This window comes from Sinohyriopsis cumingii, chromosome 6, assembly GCF_028554795.1.
Source record: "Sinohyriopsis cumingii isolate HCF-2022 chromosome 6, ASM2855479v2, whole genome shotgun sequence".
NCBI classification, from domain to species: domain Eukaryota; kingdom Metazoa; phylum Mollusca; class Bivalvia; order Unionida; family Unionidae; genus Sinohyriopsis; species Sinohyriopsis cumingii.
The window spans coordinates 100281331-100303761 of NC_142966.1; the positions used below are offsets into that span (position 1 = coordinate 100281331).

Sequence of the window (22431 nt, forward strand, 5' to 3'; positions counted from 1 at the left end):
TTGGAACACCAATGCTACGTGCAAAAATACCAACCCCCACCAAAGAAAGAGGACGGTCACAAGAAGAAAGGCAATTTCATCTTTTTCGATTTCGAATGCATGCAAGAGACCGGCATTCACATTCCTAATTTTTGCGTGGCTCATCGAGCGTGCGAGAAGTGCATTCAAGAACCTATCTTCAGTCATTGCCCTCACTGCAGCAAGATTCCTGGAGGGCGTGAAAAAATCTTTCGGGGACCAAACACGTTAGCCGATTTTGCCCAATGGGTTTTAGACCCCGTCGACAAGACGTGGAGCCAAGAGGACATCGAACGTTACGGAGATTGTCATCGTCATGCCACGGTGATGGCTCACAATTTCTCCGGATACGATGGACAGTTTCTTTTGAGATACTATACGGAACAAGGCACCGAACGTCCTAAAGTCACTTTGAACGGAGCCAAAATCATTTTCATGCAAGTGGGACAAGTGCAGTTTAAAGATTCGATGAGTTACTTGGCCATGCCTTTGAGTCGAATGCCTAAAACGTTTGGAATGACAGAAATGGCTAAAGGGTACTTTCCACACTTTTTCAATACGGAAGCCAATCAACACGCCGTTCTACCCCATTTGCCTGAGGCTCACTATTACGACCCCGACAACATGCGTACCGAACAACGAGAAGCTTTCTACGCTTGGTACCAGGCTCACGCCTCGGACCCTTTCGACTTTCAGGAAGAAATGTTAAAGTATTGTCGTTCCGACGTGGACATTTTACGACGTTGCTGTGGAAAATTTCGAGAACTGTTCATGGAACACGGAGGGGTCGATCCTTTGAAAGAAGCTTGCACCATTGCCAAAGCGTGTTCCTTAGTGTACCGCCAACGATTTATGCCTGAAAACACCGTGGCTGTCATCAGTCCTCAAACGACCCACTATGTCAAGCGTCAATACTCGGTCAAAGCCCTACGTTGGTTACATTACTTGTGCGACAAGGAAGATAAATGTATTCAGCATGCCCGCAACGGAGGAGGCGAAAAGACCATCGGAACGTATTCGGTCGATGGCTGGGACTTAGAAAACCCCAAGATCGTGTACGAGTTTAGCGGCTGCTTATTTCACGGATGTCCCGTCTGTTACCCTGACCGTGACACTAAAAATCAGTTTTTACAACGGACCATGGAAGACCTGTACCAGGACACTTGTCAGCGACGCTTGAAGTTAGAACAGCAAGGATACCAAGTGGTGAAAATGTGGGAACACGAGTACGATCACCGTATGAAAACCGATCCCGAGTTTAAACGTCTCGTGGAAAGTTACCAGTTCATGGACCCGCTGAACCCGAGGGATAGTTTGTACGGAGGAAGGACCAATGCCACCTGTTTGCTGTACCAAGCCGACGAAGAGAAAGGAGAAGAAATCAAATACTTGGACGTGTGTTCGCTGTATCCCTACGTGTGCAAATATTGTCGCTTTCCTGTAGGGCACCCGCAATTGTTAACGGAGCACATCGACCTGAAAAACATTCGACAATACGAAGGCTTGATCAAGTGTAAAGTTTTGCCTCCCACGAACCTATACCATCCCGTCTTACCTCACCATTGTCAAGGCAAACTGATGTTTCCCTTGTGCCGTACTTGTGCCGAAACGTGCAACCAAGACCAACCTTGTCAGCACAGCCAGGAAGAACGGGCCTTGACGGGAACCTGGGTCAGCGTAGAATTGTTCAAAGCTCTGGACATGGGATACCAACTGTAAGAAGTGTACGAAATTTGCCACTTTCCCAAGACACAACAATACCACAAAGGTGACCCTACTCAGAAAGGCATTTTCGCCGACTACGTGGATGCCTTTTTGAAACTGAAGCAAGAAGCCAGCGGCTATCCTTCCTGGTGTCACACTCCCGAAGACCAAATAAAATTCAAAGAGGAATGCTACGAACAAGAAGGCATCACTTTAGACCACATCGAGAAAAACGAAGGCAGGCGATCGTTTGCCAAAGTGATGTTAAATTGCTTGTGGGGTAAAATGGCACAACGACCGTGTTTACCCAAGACGGAATATTTGACAGAACCTTCCCGCTACTTCCAGATGATTCACGACAAAACCAAATACATCAAACACGTGGACGTCGTTCGAGAGGATTTGATCTTGGTCAATTACGAAGAAGATCTGGACTTTGTACAAGACGACCCTTTTGGAAATGTCATCATTGCGGCTTACGTGACAGCCCATGCTCGCTTAAAATTGTACGAAGCTTTAGAACTGTTAGAAGAACGCGTCCTGTACTTTGACACGGACAGTTGCATTTACATTCATCACCCGATTCAACATCACCCTGACATCGAAGGAGACCGTTTAGGAGCCTGGACAGACGAGCATCCCGACGACAAGATTCTAAGTTTCGTCAGTGGTGGTCCCAAAAATTACGGCTACGAATACCGGGACAAACAAGGAGAAGTGCACACGACGTGCAAAGTGAAAGGACTGACTCTGAATCATCGTACCAGTTGAGTGGTCAACTTTGGGGTATTGAAAGAAGCCTTGCAATCGGGAGAGGATGGAAACTTTAAAGTGACCACCTATCAACCGAACAAGATTGTACGTTTACCCACTCACCACATCGTCAGTCGACCCTTGGAAAAAGTCTATCAAATCGTGTACCAGAAGCGAGTGCGACTTCCCAATCATTTCACCTTACCGTATGGACACGTCGGTATTGGTCTGTATATAAAAAGGAACCCTAGGCAAGATCGATAGTTCATTGGTACTACCAAGACCGAGCAAACAAGATGAATACTTTGAAAGAGACATCGTTCCAGTTTGGGGATTGTAAAAAAGTTGTATCTTCCTCTAATGTGACTAATACTGGATGGATAAGACCCAGGCATTGCGACGGAAAATGTCTGGAAGGAAACTGCGATTGTCCATGTGGTTACCATTGTAATTGCGTAACGGAGTTTGCAGACGAGTGCGATTGTGAGCCTTGCGATGGGTACGATGCTGTACCTTGTGACCTGAGCGATGCCGTAAAGCATCATGGGAACTTTAGTGTCCCTACCCCTATCATGGAAAGTGATGCTGTGCGTGTCAAACCTGTGGGATGCGAAAGTGATGCCGCTCGTCCTCTTGGACATTTTACTGGGTTTCGTTTTAAAGGGGAATGTTCACCTTCACGTCTACCCCCCTACGGATGTCATCCAGCCCTGAGCAAACTCCTACCCATGTCACTCAACCCTCATCGAAACGAACCTGTGAAAGACGAATATTCGTTTCCAGTGCGTTTGTCGGAATACTGCGCCTTTGAAAATCGTCTTCAATCGTTCAAAGGAAAATGGCCTAAGTATCTGGGAGGACCGACCCCCGAAGAATTAGCCAGAGCCGGATTTTTCTATTTGGGCGAAGGAGATAAAGTCAAGTGCTTCAGTTGCGGTGTGTCACTTCACCACTGGGAACCGCAAGATTCAGCCTACGTAGAACATGCTCGATGGTCACCGAATTGTCATTACTTACCGTTAGTGGGACCGAGACATTGAAGTAACTTACCATGTCGTTGACGAAGAAGAAACCAGATTGGTTAGGAGTCAAATGTTGGACATCACCGAGACCAGTATTTAAACTTCATTTCAAAAACGATATTGAATCATTACCTAAAGAACTACAAGAGAAGATTTACAAGGAAGTTTGGCAGGGGTTTGCCAGAGTGAAATCTCAATGGGTCACTGTAGAACTTTTGTGTCGAGAAATTCATAAGAGGAAAGTGAAAAAAGTCAACCAGTGTGTTAGATTTCTTTGGGTCAAGGGTGCATTCCTCCTATTGTATCGCTTTAGACCGTTTACATCAAAAGAGTTCAGTGACATTCTTGGACGTTACCCTGAATGGCAGTGGTCAGATATTACTCACTATGTGGATTACTTTTGTGAATTGTACGGACTGACCTATTCATGAATACTTTACAAGAGAACATTCGTGCTTTGCCTGTGGAGTTGAGAGAAAGGATTTACCGAGAGCTGGTCAAAATACAAGTCAAACGTAAAGAACAATTGCATCCGTTACGTCACCAGATCTTTAACCACTGGTACCTGAATGGTATAAGAGGACTGATTCGTCAGAAATTGTTTCAATGGTCAGACATTGTTCAACACTTTGAGGTCGCCAATGATCGACATGTTCATAATTATGGTTACTTCGACATTCACCTAGTGCAACACATTGAGGAAGACAAGTTAAAGGATTACCAACATATTTTACGTGGAATCTACTTAGAGGAAGAGGAAACTTCTAAACGAACTCTGACGTTTCGGTTACAGTATGCAAGATTTAGATTCCCTACTGGAGAACGAAGATCTCTGGCTAGAAAGTACGTGTATTGCATCCGAAAAAAAGAGAATATAAAAACAGGCTGCCATGCCACGGTTTATGTCACATGTCATCCAACAGATTCCGTGGAAGGTACTCAATGACCATATTCAAACCGTGGATCAATACCATCAATTATTACAAGAACTGTATCCATTCAATTTGGGACGACAAGTGGTGTGTGTCTTAGTGACTTGTTTTCTGGGATTTCGTTTACCAGCCGATTCTTTGTGGACTCTTTACGATCAGTATTTACCACCTCAATGGCCTTAAATGGTCACGAAAAACTCCTTTTGCTCAAAGCCTTGCGTTTTCATCTGGATACTTCTCGACCTCAACAGGAAAAAAAGATTCGTCAACTTTTAGCTACCCAAGACGTGTATGACGATGTGTGTGTAGCTTGTGACTTACATTCCCATTGGACAGATGTCCGTGCCTGGAAAGAATGGGGTTTTGAGGCTTGGACCCAAGAAGTGGCCCAGTATGCACGAGAGTTGTTCAAGGAAAAAAGTTACTTTTCAACCCGTGTTAGTGACGGTGCCAGAAGAACCCGTCACCCAGGACAGGACTGTCGTGGACAGACCTGAAAGACCCTTTCGGGAGGACACTTCTGTGACCTTACCCCCTACTATAGAACTGGTTAGAACATTACCCAAAACATGTTGTAAAGACACTTGTGTTTATTCCACGTTCATAGTTATCATGTGCCTTTTATCCTTGTACTTAAGCCTTTGGCTTTTATGTATATTTGTCTTTCGTATTCATGTTTGAAAAAAACATTTAATAAACGTGTTCTGAAAAAGTATATAAACTCTTGTCTTGTTTGTTTTCGTGTCACAAGTGACATTTCTCACACCATGGCTACCTCTACTGTCTCTGCTCCCTCTTCCTCTACTGTCAAAGTCATCGACGAACACTTAGATCGTGCCAGTTGGGAAGCTTTGTATCTTCGCCATCCCTTTAACATGCTCATTGCCGGACCTAGCGGTTCAGGCAAAACCGAATTCGTCAAACGTTTGATCGAACATAAATATCATTTGATCGATCGACCCCCTCAACGGATCGTGTGGTGTTACAAAGAGTGGCAATCGGCGTACAACTTCTTGCGAGAAAGTCAAGGCGACTCCATCGTGTTTGTGGAAGGCATTCCTAAAGAAGACGATGGCATCGTCTCTGACTCTCGTCAAACCCATTTGGTCATTTTCGACGACATGTTAGGAGAAGACGAAGAAGAAATTAAATTGTGGTTCACGCGCAAAGGGCATCACCGTAATGCCAGTGTCGTTTACATCATCCAAAATTTGTTTCAACAAAGTAAAGCCCATCGCACCATCAGTCTCAATGCGCATTACGTGGTCTTGTTTAAAAGCCCTCGAGATAAATCGCAAGTGCAAGTCTTAGCCAAACAGTTAGGAACGCCTTGGCTGACTCAGGCGTACGACGATGCCACTCAAACGCCACACGCCTATTTACTCGTCGATTTGAAACCTACGACTCCCGAGGATTTGCGATTTCGTACCCACTTGTTTCACCACTGGTGCCAAGACGGAGGGCCTGTCTTGTACACGTCTCCGTCCTCGACTTCATTTCACTCCCCATAAAAAAATCTATAAAAACCTCAGACCCTTTTTCGTCTGTCTCACACAGTGTGAACATGATGTCCCTTCAGTCGCATCTTCCCGTCAAATTGATTCGTGCCTTGTATGGCATCAGTCGAGAAAAAAATCCACAAACACGAGCTCGTGTCTTAGAAGCTAGTCTCAAAGAAGTCTTACGATGGTTCACGGTGACGGCACGTCAATTACTCCAAGGAATTATTCAGATTCCTCATCAAACCAAACGCTTTTTCGATCGAAACAAAGTCGCTTTGGTCCAACTGGCCGATCCCCGCATCGACACTCAAACCAAAAAACAAATCATTTTGAAACCTGGAGGGAGCGGTACTCTAGGAGGGGTCATCATTCGCTCACTCTTAAGATGGGATCCTAATGCCCCCAAAGTTATCCCCAAGAGAAAAGTCCAACGAAGCCCCAAGAAGAAGAAAAAGAAAAAGACCAGGTCCCCAAGAAGAATAACTTCTCCAGTGGCAGGACCCTCCTCTTACCAGACACCACCCCGGAAAAAGAAAAGAAGTCCCCAGAAAAAGAAACAGAGAAAAAGTCCCCAGAAAAAGAAAAGTCCACAGAAGAAAACTAGTCGCAAGAGAGGCACTTCGGCCAGGACGCAACCTTACACTCGCAAACCACGATCTGCCACGGCAGTGACTGCGTCTCCGGCATCCTCACGTATGTCCACTTCTCCGTTGATGACACCAGGAACTGAAGAGTACTTGGAGACGTTGATCACACCAAGAACTTCTCCGTTGATGACCCCCAAAAGAACTTCCCCAGTGGCAGGACCCTCCAATTTAGTGGCAGTGGCTGCTGCTCACAAAGTACCTTCTCCCAAAATCAAAGTCCATGAAAGATCGGGCATGTTACAAAGTTTACTGGATTTGTCCAAGCAAGAACTGGCTCGATTTAGTCCGTTGCGTACCCCTGCACGACGTGTCATGCCTGTCCTCAAACTAATACGACGTAAAGACAATCAGTGGCGACGCGTTCCAGTATAAAAAAGGCCTGTGACCAAGTAGGAGTATCAGTGAACTTGTAAAAGATGTCACCTCCAAGAAGCCAAAAAAGAAAGAGACAAAGGCAGACGCGTCATCCGACAAAGCGCTTAGCCAAGCATCGACGTTACCCTAAGAAAAGACACAGTCGTTCCAAGAAAAAGAGGCGTCAACAAAGGGGAGGATTCCTTGGCGATTTTGGGAAAAACATTGTCACCTTTCTGACAAAGCGATAGTCCCAAAGAAAAAAAGATAAAAGGGTGTGTGTTAAGTCATCGACGTTAGTGTCTGTTTGGTGAATGTCCCGGCACCCACAAGCAAAGATGTCACCCTCCAGAAAACCCCAAGGAAAGAAAAGGAAAGGATTGCCTCCACGTTTAGTCAAACATGGGGACCTGTTATCTGTCCTGTCCAAAGCGTCTCCACCCCTACGAAAAAAAACGGCCTCCAAAGAGGTCATCGATACCGTGTGCGAATGTTGTTTGAACGTTTTGAAAGGCACGATCCCTTTGTCCAAACACCAGAAACAATGTTTAAGCAAACATCGTCACGTTCTTCGCCAAATGGTTCGAAAGAAAAATCCCATTCGTCAAAAAAAGAAGATGTTAGTCCAACGTGGAGGCATTTTGCCTCTCTTGTTAGGCCCCATACTGAAAGGAGTCTTGGGAACCATGTTGGGAGGACTGGTGGGAGCAAGATAAAAAGGCCTTCGGAAGTCCCAAGATCTCAGAATCGACCCCTGACAACCCCATGGAAGGACGAAAACTAGCTTTAGTGCCTTACAAACGATGGATGGAATACCATCGGTGGCAAGAACAACGCACCCCGCATTTACCTCCCAATCCCAATTTGAGCGAGATGTCCCAGTTACAACACGAATTGCAGTCCTTGATGGATCGCCAAGATTTGTCCGAAACAGAAAAATCGCAAAAGTACGGTCAACTCTTGCAACGACTGCAACTCTTTCACCAGAAAGCTTTAGACGAAACAGCTCTACCCACTCTAAAAGATTTTAAGACCTTGATGAAAAGTCCAGCACCATCACCAGTACCAGTACCAGTACCACCAGTACCAGTGACCAAGACAGAAAAAGGAAAAGAAGGAGAAGAAGAAGAAGGGTTTCAAAATCCACCAGAAAAAGTACGCAAGTTAACAACACCACCTACCTCCAGAATTGGATGGATTAAAAAGATGATGGCCACCCCTTCTTCATCACAAGAGAAAAAGAAAGTGAAGACAGAAGTGAAGACAGAAGTGAAACAAGAACCGATATCCCCCGCTCAGACATCCTCCTCTTCAACACCTATTGCCGGTCGCACACGCAAAGCCTTGCAATCCAAGAAAATACCCCAAGAGAAAAAGAGTAGCCTCTTCCAAGAGTGGGTGTCTTATTAACACACATACACAAAAAAATGGAAAAAGTCTTAGCCAGCATTTACTACGATCCCTCGCAACGATGGTTACAAGAACAAGCTACCTACACTTTGCACAAACCCATTCGACGCAAGTTTGCCAGAAGTCGCACCCGAGTGGAAGGCATCGATCATCAATGGCAAGCCGATTTAGCCGATGTCTCTCATTTGGCCAGCTACAATCGTGGCTACAAATATTTGTTTTGTGTCATCGACGTCTTTTCCAAATTTGCCTGGGTCGTGCCCTTGACTTCCAAATCCAGCAGCGAGTTAGTGCGAGCCCTGCAACGGGTGTTGAAACAAAGCGGTCGTCACCCTCTTCGATGGCAAACGGACAAAGGCACCGAATTTCTGAACCAAGCTTTCCAAAAAGAATTAAAGAAACGTGACATTCATTTGTTTACCACCGAGAATCCCGAAACCAAAGCCAGCATCGTGGAACGTTTTCAACGCACTTTGAAAGAACGCATGTGGAAATATTTTACGTATCACCACACTCTGAAGTACATCGACATCTTACCGCACCTGGTACAAGCGTACAACCAATCTTACCATCGAAGCATCGGACGTGCCCCGCAAGACGTGACTCCCGACAACGAAGTGCTGGTGTTTGAGCGCCTGTTTGGTACGTCCCCGACGAGGGCTGTCCCCGAGAAAAGTGGAGTGTTGGCCGTAGGAGATTGGGTGCGCATTGGCAAAACCAAACGCACTTTCGACAAAGGTTACTTACCTAACTGGACGACCGAATTGTTTCGCGTCACTGGACGAGTGCATGGCCGTCATCCTGCCGTCTATAAATTGGAAGACATGAACGGAGAAGTACTCAAAGGAACGTTTTATTTACCCGAGTTACAACGTGTCACCATAAAAGAAGACGACGTGTACGACATCGAAAGCATTCTCGAACGCAGAACCCGTAAAGTGGGCAAACGACCTATCAAAGAAGTCAAAGTACGTTGGAAAGGATATCCACCCAGTTTTGATTCTTGGATCGACGCTTCGCAAGTCATCGACTATAAAAAGAAGTGACCATCATGCCCTTTCACACATCAGACGCAGCTACGTCGACCACTCCTTCTTCACCCAGTTCTTCTGTGCAAGATTTACAAAAACAACCCTTGTGGGTGTGGTGTGGAGAACGTGTGCCTAAAACGCAAATCGTCTTTTTCTGCCAAATCTTCGTGGTGTATTGCGTTATCGGGGCAGCCATCGCCAATTTGAGTTTGCAACAAGGAGACAAACAATTGTGGACCATTTTATTGAGCAGTTGCATCGGTTACCTGCTTCCCAATCCCTCCCTGAAATTCTCCTCGAACGGAAACCACGGGAACCTTGTATCCAGTGCCAGTGTCAGTCACCACTCCAACAACCAGAACCCCATTTTGAGCGGAGACACGCCTCTGACGTCCAGTAATATCCCCTCGGACAGCCACAGAACTCTGGAATTATGAGTCACCAAAACCAATTTTACTTAACTTTACCCAGTGACAGTTCCATGGAGGTGTTTCCCAACAACACGTTGTGCTGTTACACGGCCAAATTACCTCAGGTCATCCCATTAGATCACGAAGCCCATTGGGAAGTGGCTTTAGTGGAATGATTCACCCGACCCAAGTCCTCAATGTCCTTCCCAATCAAAATAAATTTGATGTGGAAGTTTATGACGAGCAAGTGCAACAGTGGATGGATACCCATAGCAAATATGACAAGAAAATCCCTCCCACAAAAACTCAAAAGTGGACCACCTATCAGTTGTTCATTTCCCCAGGTTATTATTTTAGTGGTCAACATTTGGTCAACACCATAGCCACCAGGTTTAATGGTGTGTTTCTGAAAGCTTTGGAGTATGCCAAAGAAAGTGTCACCCTGGAATACCACAAAACAGCTCGTCGCTTCCTGATGAAATTTCCTGAGGGGGGTAAAATCATGGGTTTCATATTTTGTCTTGAATTGTTTGACATGTTGGGCGGAGACATGGAGCTGAGGAAGAAAGTAGAACAAAAAACATCACCCGAATCATCAGCCATTTTCGACAACGATTCTTTTGCCAAGTTTTTTCGTGCCCCGGTAGAACTGAACCAAGGACTGAATTTGATCTTCGTGTATTCCGATGTGGTGGAGTACAACGTGGTGGGACACACCTCCGTGCCGTTACTGCGTGTCATTCCTTTCAAAGTGGATTCTGCCGCAAACGCTGACGAGGAAGGTGGAAACACTTACCACGTCCACCGCGAATTTGTCCATCCTCACTATTTGCCGGTCAGCAAGTCGTATTTGGACACGGTCAACATTACTATGAAAGGAGATTTGGGACAAAATATTCCATTCACCAAAGGAAAAGTCACGGTGAAACTCCATTTTCGAAAACGGTTCTCTCACGACTCGTAAGTAAGTCATGTATCCAGTGTACCGAGGGGTCGCACGACAGCGAGGACACGGTTTAGGAGACATGTTAAAATCGGCCTTTCGTTCGGTGGCCCCGGTGTTGAAACCGATGGTGACACGCGGATTGCACGCCTTGAAAGATGCGGCACTGACGCAAGGCAAAGAATTTCTCCAAAATGTCATCATCGACAAACAAAACCCTAAAGAAGCCTTCATGAGGGCAGGCAAAAATGTCTTGCTGCAAACGGGCAAAGACCTTTTGGGCCGACGAGACACACCTATAAATGCCCTGCACGCTACCGAGTCAAGCATTCAGCAAGGACAAGGCAGAAAGAGACGACGACGAAGAAAACACCCTTTCACCAGACTTCAAGCTAGAAAGGCCAAGAAAAGAAGAACCGTTCGAGACTTAGACGTTTTCGATTATTGAAATACAGAAAAAAATGATGCACCGAGAGTCTTGCGCCTGTTCCAAGACGGAACTGGATCTGTTTGCCATGCCACCCACCATGATGACGATGCAAGAATCCCAATGGGTGGAATTTCACCCCGTCTCCTCATTGACAGCCTCAGCTCCCATCGAGTTTGAAATCAAAGGACAGCCCGAAGATTACATCGATCTTAATAGCAGTTACTTGTACCTGAAAGTCAAACTTGTCGATGACGATAATTCGCCCCTAGATGGCGATGAGAAAATAGCTCCCGTCAACAATTTCATGCATTCCTTGTTTAGTGGAGTGGACTTGTACTTGAACAACAAACTAGTCAGTAGCAGCATGGATACTTACCCTTATCGAGCGTACCTGGAAAATCTCTTGACGTACGGAATAGACGCCAAGAACACTCACCTCAATGCCTGTGTGCTATGGGAAGCTGACGAAGCAGGCCAGTTTGAAACATTCGAAAAAGATGGAACCAAAACACCAAACAATGACGGATTTGTAGAACGAAGAAACAGAATTAAAGATGGACAGAGTTTAGAACTAATGGATCGTTTGCATTTGGACATGTGGTTACAAGAGAAATATTTGCTAAACGGGGTGAATGTCCGCCTGAGACTGAATCGTAGCAGTGCCGCTTTCCATTTGATAGGTACTGACGCTTGCAAAACTGTCATCGAGGAAGCCAGGCTCTACGTGCGTCGTGTGGAAGTGTTACCTAAAGTGGGAAACGACATCAGTCAAACATTGAGCAGAACGACCGCCAAGTATCCCATACGACGCGTGGAAGTGAAAACTTTCACTATTCCTAGGGGACAGAGATCCATGATCGAAGATCATCTGTTCCAAGGACAGCTACCCAAACGTTTGATCCTTGGTATGGTCTCGAATGAAGCCTTCAACGGAGTTTTGGGTAAAAATCCTTTCAACTTTCATCACTTCAACGTGTCCAAAATCGAAGTCAGTCGCGATGGCAAGACCTTGTGTACCCGACCTTTCGAACCTGACTTTAGTGACAAGAAGAATTACTTGAGATCGTACTTGTCTCTGTACGAAGCCACCGGACAGTTAGGAACCAACACCAGTAACGGCATTACGTACGACGATTACGCAGGAGGCTACGCTTTGTGGGCTTTTGATTTCACTCCAGACCAAGGCAGCGACGAGGGACATTTCCACCCTATAAAATCCGGCCAGATTCGTGTGGAAATTCAATTTGGAAACCGAATCGGTGATGATGATGTAACGTTGAACGTTATCCTGTATGCAGAATTCGATAATACCATAGAAATCAGCAGTTTGAGAGAAGTCATTCTAGATTATTAGAAGCCATGGAAGAGTGTTATCCCTCTTTACCTAGTGGAGAAACTTTAAAGATGGAATGTGAGGAGACCGTGGAAAAAGAAGAAGTGATCATGATGAAGTCAAGATGGCTAGAACAAGAAGCCCATTTAGTCTCCTGTTTTGCCAAACACTTGGTCGACAAAATGACGGAATTGATCAAGAAAAATTGCTATGGATGTCAAAACGATCATCCCAGTCAAATTCAACACGATAAATGCCTGATGTTAAGTCAAGAAGAAAAATTGGACGAGTATCTGGACGAAGCTTGGAGTCTCATCTCGAACAAAGACGTGTTGCATCAGTGGTATAAAGACTTGCGTGAACATTCTTGTCCACCATTAACCACTCAAGAGATCCATCGTATCGAAGCTCTCCTGAATCAGAGTGAGGAAACAGAACGAATAACCGTTTATTCGTCAGACATTTTCAAGCAAAAAGTCAGGATCGAATTGACGACTTATTATTACCTGTGAAGAAGAAAAAAACACAAAACAATGGATACCTGGGAACTTTATTACCTTTTGAACCACAGTTCGTATACGGCTTCTTGGAATCCTGTCGTCTGTGCTAAAGATGAACTCCCTCATCGCAAACCTAAAGACCATCTAGCTTACGTGATCAACACGGACGACAGTCATCTCCCAGGAACCCACTGGGTAGCCGTCTACTTTCCTCAAGAAGGATGTGTGGAATATTTCGATTCGTACGGATTGCCCCCTTTGGAAGACGATATCATTGACTTTATGAGAAGAAATGCTCAAACCACCCGATTCAATAATGTGAAATTACAAGGCACAGATTCCTTGGTGTGTGGACAATACTGTGTGTATTTTCTGCATCATCGCAGCCTAGGCTATTCCTTAGAACATTTAGTGACTCATTTTGATCCTCGTTCTTCTGCTAGAAACGATGTGAAAGTAGATCGATGGTTTTGCGACCATTATGCTTATCTTTTGTCTCAAGCTAGGAAACGTAGTGTCCATCAATGGCCTAATGATTTCCAACAGTGGAAATCACAATTTCATTCACAGCGTTGTCAGCCCTGTTTGAAGTAGATTGTATTTGAAGAAAAATGTTTGATGTTTTGAAAAAATTGTTTGATGTTATAGTGTTGGATTATTGTTAAAAAATGTTAGAGTTGTTGTTTAGTGTTAAGTGATTTTTGAATAAAAAATGTTGTGTTTTGAAAAAAATGCCTTTGTCTTTTGTTTAGCTATAAGAATGTTGGATTCATGCTCTTTCATTTCTTACTATCCCTCTCATGACACTCACTGAACGTTGCGACTCGAAAACCGTGTGGGGGATGTTTTCCTTCACGTCCGCGCTTTGACTTTAAGAACCGGGGGTTGTTTCCAGTCTAACCATCCATTGTTGACTCATCCTCCTAAGAAGATATGCTCCAAACTAGCTAAGCTCAACGAAGCCTACGTGAATTTGCATAGGGTCAGACACAGTCTGATACCGAAGCCAGAAGAAATAGAGAATGTGAGAATGTTAAAAATCACTGAAGACCTGATAGAAGAACTCTTCAGAGAAGAAATGAACAGGGAAAAAGAAGAATGGACAGAGAAGTACAGACTTCAGAGACAGCAGCAACAGCAGCAACAACAACAACAGCAGCAGCAGCAGCAACCTGAAGCTGACAGAGGCTTTGTCGATTGTCGTATCGACACCAAAGAGTTCTTCTTCTCTTTCCGAAGAAGCAGACCTATCGCCAGAAAGTCTATCCTCAGAGGACATCGCATTCTTAGAAACTAAAAAAGAATGCCATAGCAAACAAAAAAACAGCCCTTTTCAGGGATACCCAATACTCTAGAAAAGAAATAACGATCGATTTGCCCAATGTGTGTAGGTAGAGTAGTGTGAAAATAAACAATAATTCTTTTTTAAAAAAGTGAGGGTATGTGTTTGTGTGTTGGTGTTTGTAAGTGCTCACGTACGTTGGTATGGATAGTAGATTAAAATGATGTTTGTTTGTTTTGGCTGTTAGAGGTGTATATTTGGGGTTAGATTGGATTGATTTGCGTATGTGGATAGTCAATTGAAGTGATTTATAAAAAGTGAGTGAGTGTTTCTTTTAGGTCCGCGCGTTGTTGTTGTTTTTTTGGTCATGATGTAGGTAACATCAATTTTATGTTTTTAGGGGGATGTTTTCCTTCACGTCCGCGCTTTCACTATAAATTGAAACTCGTTCGGCAGTCTAGCTACCCTTGTTGATTGATCAACACAAGAATGAATAGTAGCAGAATAAGCAAACTTCTTGAACTCCAGATACATCTGGAATATGTAAGGCGCCTGGTAAATGAACTGGCTGCGGAGGCTATAATAGAAGAAGAAAGAATAAAGAAGGAAGAGGAGGAGAGAATACAGAGGGAAGAGGAGGAAAAAAAAAGAGAAGAGAGGATGTCGTTCAATATTCCCGAGACAGAGGATTGGGGTGATGAAGCGAATCATCCCGCCTCTGCACTCTCAAGACAAAAAGTAAAAAGAGACTGGAGTCAAAGATGTGTGTGTGGCGCCAGGCCTGGAAGGTGCAACCATTAGATAGGTGCATCTGGAGTTAAAAAAAAAAACAGCCCTTTTAAGGGCTACCCAATACTCTAGAAAAGAAATAACAATCAATTTGCCAATGTGTGTAGGTAGAGTAGTGTGAATATAAACACTAACTCTTTTTAAAAGGGTATGTGAATATGTTTGTGTGTTTGTAAGTGCTCACGTAAGTTGGTGTGAATAGTAGATTATGGGTTTCTTAGCGTATGTGGAGAGTATAGTTAGGGTTTTATTATATGAAATGAAAAGTAGGGGGATGTTTTCCTTCACGTCCGCGCGTTGTTCGGTCATGATCTAGGTAAGATCAATTTTATGTTTTAGAGGATGTTTTCCTTCACGTACGCGCTTTCAGTATAAGAACCCACCACGTTCGTCGTTGGAACCATTCTACAAAGAAGATGGCTTCTAACCAAATGGACAAAATACAAACCTTGCAAGACGTTTTAGACAACTTAGGAATAATGGAACAGATGCCAATAAGACTCGTTGAAGACCATTATTCCTATAGTCCCCATCGTGTAAAGATGGAAATTAATAACTTAAGAAAAGCAAAGGACAAGATTAGTGGTGTCATGAAAGAGATAAAGGAGGAGAAGGAGGATGAAGAGGAAAGAATAAGAATACGCAAATGGAACGAAAAAATTGAAAAAGAAGAAGAAAATGAAAAGAGTAAGAAAGAAGAGGAGGAAGAGAAGAAGAAAGAAGAGGAGAAGAAAAAAAAGAAAGGGAAGAAGAGTGTAGGAGATAAAATAAGAACTTGGTGGAGAAAAAGAAGAAATTAGAAGAAGAAGAAGAAGAAAACCCAAAGGCCCTTTTCAGGGCCAGCCATATTTCTCGAAAAGAGATAGCCTTTCCATTGCCTACCCCTTTTTAAAAAAATTTTAAAAAAAAAAAAATCCCATGTTCCATTCCCCTTGTCCCTAAACAAGCCCAAACTCTATTCCCCATGTTAAATTCCCTTGTACGTAGAGTGACCCACGATTTATTCTCATGTTAAATTCCACTTGTACGTAGAGTGACCCACGATTTATTCCCATGTTAAATTCCCCTTGTACGTAGAGTGTCCCACGATTTTTCTCCATGTTAAATTTCCATTGTACGTAGAGTGTCCCAGGGGTCCCTGTAATGCTAATTCCCATTGTACGTAGGGTGTCCCCCTTTACTACTCATGTGCTTTTCATTCGCACTTTCGAATCCTACGTAATCATTTTACGGGAATACATTTTAGTGTAACATAATATAGATCAAGTTCTACCTGAATTCTAATATGCTAATCGTCAGGATGTTACGATACTATGCTCACTTGATTTAAAACTAGATTGAAAACAAATACATCATTGATGTACCATTATGTTTTCTTTTCGTTTTATGTTTAAAAATATCTCATCTTTCTATAGGTTGATGAAGCTGTGCTTAAACTATGAAACAGGCGCGTTGCTCCGAACAGTTTGCATCATTACAAATGTTACTGAAACCAACATGTATATAGAAAGCAATAATGTCATAGTTTCGCAAAACGCAATATTTCATAAACTTTAACTTAGGAGGAATAACATAAAACAGCTTTTGAGATTTACTACATCACATTAATATAATCAAGGCAGGGCATGGGAATATTGTAGTTTTAAATGTCACCCATGCTGTATGTCAAATGGATGATTCTTATGAACATAATGGTAACAATTAAAAAGGCAGAGTGATGATTATGTTTTGATATGTATTTACCTGAGTCAGCAAATTCACTATGAAGCAAATGTCTTAAACGGTAAAGCATATACAAAGCTGAATTATGTAATTGAGAAAGGTCTTTGATATTTCAACTTATTTGTGCATTCATTTTTGTTTTACATAGGCATTCATTAAGAAGAAAGACTTACGAAAGAGATTCAGTATCGTTGAACGGGATGAAAACTATGTCATAAAATGTGTGAAACTGTGTTGGCTGATGCTAATTCAAACTCCACCGGTCTTCATTGAGCTATCAGCTAAACGCGATGACCAGTTTGACAGGGAAACATACAGAGAGTACACAAAGAAAGGAAATAAGATTGATTTTATTGTTTGGCCACCTCTACGTCTCCATAAAGATGGTCCTCTACTTGTAAAAGGAGTCGCTCAAGGGAAATAAAGACAAAAATGTTTTGACCTAGGATGTTGACTGTTTGTGTGACGTGTTAGAAGAGACTACCTTAAACTGCATCAGTCATGCATACACTGTGTAAATTGTTAATCAACCGCAGTGGTTTAGGGAACATTTGTGAGTTTATTGCTGAACTGTTTGTATCTATATGGTGTTTAAAAACTGTATTTTATTCATGAATCTTCTTTTAATTACCACACTTGATGTTTAATATTATTATCATTCTTTCCATTCAGCCATCTTTCTTAGAATTAGCTTATTGAAATGCCAGTACAATTAGCTTATTAACGTACAAGTATTACGCTGAAAAGAATTAATTCTGTTTTAGTGCAGATAATTGGTAAATTTAAATAATAGGCATCTTAACAATGTCTTGTACTTGTTTGATTCCGCTGTATAATTTACACGGGAGTCTGTGTTACAAAACTTTCAGAGATTAATTGCATTATATTTAGATCCCCACTTTATGTTAGCCTATCTGCATTATTTTACGTCTAATTTCTTGTGCGAATCACGAAAAGAATGAATGAATAAAATATATTGTTTAAGACAGGTGTTTGTTTAGATAAATTCTTCACGGAACTTACTGTTTTCTTCAAAAACGTGAGCATTTCTCAGAAAATCTTCAAAGAAGAAGTGAAAGTAATAGCCGATTCATTGTTGAACAGTTGTTTACGTTGATATTGTTATTTTATACTGTTTCTATATTGTAAAGATATATTTTGAAACATATCACTTAGGAGAATATATTCTTACTGATGATGAAAATATATTCAGTTACATATCACAGAAGTCAACGACCTTAATATACACTAAAGCCTTTTAGATTTTATTTAGGTGTCATATATTGAATAGTATACGAAGACACCTTTTGAGACAAAATCTTCAGGTACTGGTGAATTTCAAACCTATCCAATTGACAGCACGTAGCTGAATTTTAACCCGATGATCTTCCGTACAGAAAACCCTGTACTTGTAACATACTATTAGTTACAGAAGATTATTATTTTGTGATTATACTCCGACTTGGAACTGACAGAAATTGTCGTTGATAGTTAATTGATGTGGATGCTTTTTCTCTATGGTTAAACGCATTTTGTGCATGCAAATATTTTGTTTAAAATGCCTATTGTCTATTGTAAAACGCCATCTTTGCATGCAAAAATTTGTTTAAAAAATATCTATAAAGGTTATACACATACAGTCATATTTTATGCAAAACTAGTTTTTTCATGAAACCTTTGTCATTTATCTTAACCAGTTCATATATATGTTTTAGTCGAGCAGCATGGTGCTGCCAATGTCAATTACGCTGTCATGACTAATAACTGAAATGCTAAATTTGTTGACAGTCACAGAATGGCTGATACGGCATGCATTGAATAAGCAACGGTAAAACCGCATGGTCAACCCCCTTCCTTGCAGCTAGTAAATATATGTAAGGCTCTCTGCTTTCGCTGAACGAGGGTTCACCCTGGATGAGATCAACGAAAGTTGAATATTTTCCACCGCGTAAGCATATTATCCGTAACAAACAAGACTGCGATGTTAGCGGGGTCGCTTAACATTCCGTGTTTTGCGGGCTGAAAGAAGCAACTAAATTTACGATTTTGCTTGTGGCCGTATCCAGGAGTCGGCAATGACTTTCGCCGGCCTTTGATAATCTTCCGCGCGTATTGGCGGTTGACATAGTATTCTATGGTCATAAATCTGGAGTAGATGTATAACTTTGTAGCTGTATCGTGATCCTTCTGGTCATTTTAAACGTCATATTTCAGTCAATATAGGTGATATCTCCGGTTTAATAACTTCAAAGTTTTCTTATCGTGTCTTGGTCGTCGACGTATGTCTTTGCAGCAATGTCTTGGCAATCAACTTATCTTCCGCCGCTGCGTTTTGTGGAATACCATGGCATCCACCAACTTGCTGCTGTCGCACAGCATACTGTCTTCTCTTAAAACCGTGAGGGTACTGGTGCCTATACGACGCCAAGCTTGATTAGTAGTGAAAAAGTCTACGCCAGAGAATTTGAGGGTCCTGGCGGTGTCGGTGAAAACAATAAGATCACTCAGGTCTATGGCTCCGTGGGTGTCGTCTGTCACTCTGCGAGCGTCTGAAGCTGTCCACCTGCATAGTATGGCCTCAATGCCTTGTTCCGACCTGTTTCAATTTAAAGCTGTCTAAAAACGAGCACCAGGCGTCGGGTCGCCGCCTAGCCATTATCAGCACTGGGAGTAGGAGTCGACTCCATAGGCATAGGGGCCGCACGCGACCATCCCCAAGTCGAAGCGACGACAGCGGAAAGGCGTCGCTTGCGTAGCCAATCAATGCCTCATGCAGCTTTGCCGACATTGTCGACCTCTTGTAAATCTCGTCATAGCAGGCGCGCCAGCTCGTCGATCATGTAGACACCAGAGAAGTGTTTCGTGTTGGGCGAGCCCTTCTTTGACTTTTCTTGACTGGTCCTTGCCGCCAGTGATGTGGACGATGTACTCTCGGGTCAGCCAAACTATGGCGCCTAGTTCCCTGTGGCTAAATGTACCACGGTCACGGCCACTCTAGCAGCAATAGCCACGGATGTGAGACATGCAAATAAGGGAAACGGGAAAGATGACGTATTATGCATTGATTATTGTCTTGCGGGCAACCAGGTTTCACATGTCTAGGATGGCCCTGAGCATCATTGGGCTACGAGGAGTTTCTCCAGTTGTGCGAGGGTGAGGACTTAAAGGTGTCGTTTTGTAGGGCATCGCACGCATGCATGTGCTATGGAGAGAGATCGAATGTTGCTTGTGGCGGGGCATTAGACAACCTTCATTAGTTCTCCATCCAAAGATAATCAGCTTTTCGTAGGAAGAATTTGGCTGAGCGTGATGCAAATCTTGAAGAACATGTCTACGATAGACTTTTTAACTAGGTCGAGGTACTCTAGAATCAAGTAGTAGATCAGGCAAAGGCCGGTGAAGATTTTCCGGCTGATTTGAAGGCCCGTGCGAGTGCTGAGAGTTGAGCTTGCCCATCCAGAAGGCATATCTTCTCCTCACATTTGTATGTTTTGTTTTGTTAAAGACATCTCAGCAAGATGCAGCAAGATGGCAGACTCCGGTGCAGTCTATTTTACTAACGTATCGTTCACAATGACAACACGGAGTGGTGTTGGGGTCACGGTATCGTGGAAAAGGCGATGGAACGTTCAGCAGACCATGAGCTTCGGTCCTGCAAAAGAGTACGACTATATAGACGTTGTCGTGAAAAACCTTCTTTATGTGAGTGTATGAGTCAAGGAATACTATTTTTCAAGGTCAAACAAATTGCAACAAAAATATTTTTGCATAGATCATTTGGGTAAGGTCTCCTTATTGACATACTAAACGTGTATGAACATATATTGGATTGAAATATAAATTTTCACATTCTGCAGGATCATATTTTTGAACAGAATGTGGCCTTTCTTAATAATGTCCAACCATATTTTTTAAAGAATATCGTAACCAATAACCAATAACACATTTAATCCTGTAAAAACTAAATGCATGGATAATTTATTCTATCTAGAAATATTGGTTTTTAGTATAAAACTAAGCTAATTATTGGGGTATGGGTGGAGTCCACGCCACAGTTGTTTTTTGGTTTTATGAAGATGATTCATCAAAGGAATCATGAAGGGAAAGTATCAGTCACATTCTTCTAATGATTGACTTATCGCGAATCTCTAAGTGGAAGCCATGGGACCAAATCTGCCGCAGGTTGAGTACGAACGTGATTTTATAAGGGTTTTATAGCAGCTTCTGGTTAGGCGCGGTGTTCGTGTACCTCAGGGTGAGACCTGCGTCCATCGGTCACAGGGTATAAGGGAACGGTTCAATAACATCATGACTGAGTGACAGTTTGTGCACCTGTACTCGCAAAAACTGCTGCTGTCATGCCTCCCGAGAACGGTTTGCTGGACTTAGCGTCGATTAGGTCCGGCACATGCTGGTGGCTTCCTGAAAGGATAGCTGTCCAGGCTTGCAAAGAAATGGCCGGTCGGTACCATTGGTGAATCGCCTGTGGCGCATGCAGAGCTCCAATGGAAGTCACTGATTTCAAACCTCACTGCATTGGACATGATACGGTTTTTCACGTGCCTGGGGAGATTGACGCTCAACGCGCTCTGCTACTGACCCTGCCTGTTGAAACATATGGCCTGGCCGACCAGTATTTTATTTCAGCTCTCTATGCGCCATTTTACAGGAGGAGCTATTCGTTATACCGTCTGAAACTATCGTTGTTCTGGCTCGGTACTCGTCATGCTTCCAGTATAGCTCATGAGTTGTCTAGTAATGTCCATCAGGCGCAGTACAATAAGGCTCAACTTGCTGGGCTAAACACCCCTACCCTGTGATGGTCACTACGTATGGCTGCAATGGCATGCCGGAGCTCTTTTCTTCTGAAGATACACTCTGCAAATATGCCGTGTTGGTCGCCAGCTCCACGCCAATGGCCTTCTTGATATAAATGATAACGGCACAATTTGTGTGCAGCTTCATTCATTATTTAACAATGAAAATAACTTCTTATTAACGTATCTGCAAGGGTGGGTGTAGTTCCGGCTGGTTAGTTGTTATATTCCGGTATGGGTCCACCAATCTCAAGGATATCGACTTCTTGTCGGTGTAGTTGTACAATGGTCCGTCCTTATACAATTAATGATTATTTATCTATCTGGTTGTAATATAAGTCATACACATACAGCTTGGAGAGTTCGATAACAGCATGCGCTGTGTGGATCACGTGATTTATCTTGATGTGGAACTTCGTTGAATGGAGAGCATCAACGTTGCCGTTAAAGATTAACAGGGTCAGGAGCACGGGATCGGCTACCAAGCGACAGAGTCTGTCCACCTCGTACTAGAGCCAAACAAGGACCACAAGAATTTGCTTAGGATTTTCTCCATTTTACCGAAGTCGGCGCTGCTAATTTAAAGAATTCCTTCGTTTGGGGGTCGAGAGTATCTCAACAAATAAAATGACAAAGAAGGGTCCATGTCCAAACAAACTGACAAGGGGATGTTTGGTTCTATGTGTATAAGTAAGATTTATTCCATTTTGCGGCATGTGTTGGAAGGCATTCAGCTTCATATTTCGCCACATATCACTCCAAATCGGCTCGACAAATCTTAGCTTTGGCAACTATAGAAATAAATCCCTACCTAAGAACCGTGAAACAGAGG

The 22431-nt window shown here is 43.1% G+C and overlaps 1 protein-coding gene across 5 annotated transcripts in view; it reads left to right on the top strand.

Moving 5' to 3' along the window:
- The window catches only part of LOC149797561 (uncharacterized), a 71856-nt gene extending 54090 nt beyond the window's left edge, over positions 1 to 17766 (top strand). For 4 of the 5 annotated variants that reach the window (XM_089962430.1, XM_089962431.1, XM_089962433.1 and 1 more), the window contains one exon: positions 16931 to 17766. In XM_089962430.1, the coding sequence (XP_089818556.1) occupies positions 16931 to 17206 (276 nt within the window). In that variant the 3' untranslated portion in view covers positions 17207 to 17766. The remainder of the gene's footprint in view (positions 1 to 16930) is intronic. The other variant, XM_089962434.1, reaches the window with a different exon arrangement.
- Positions 17767 to 22431: the final 4665 nt, after the last annotated feature.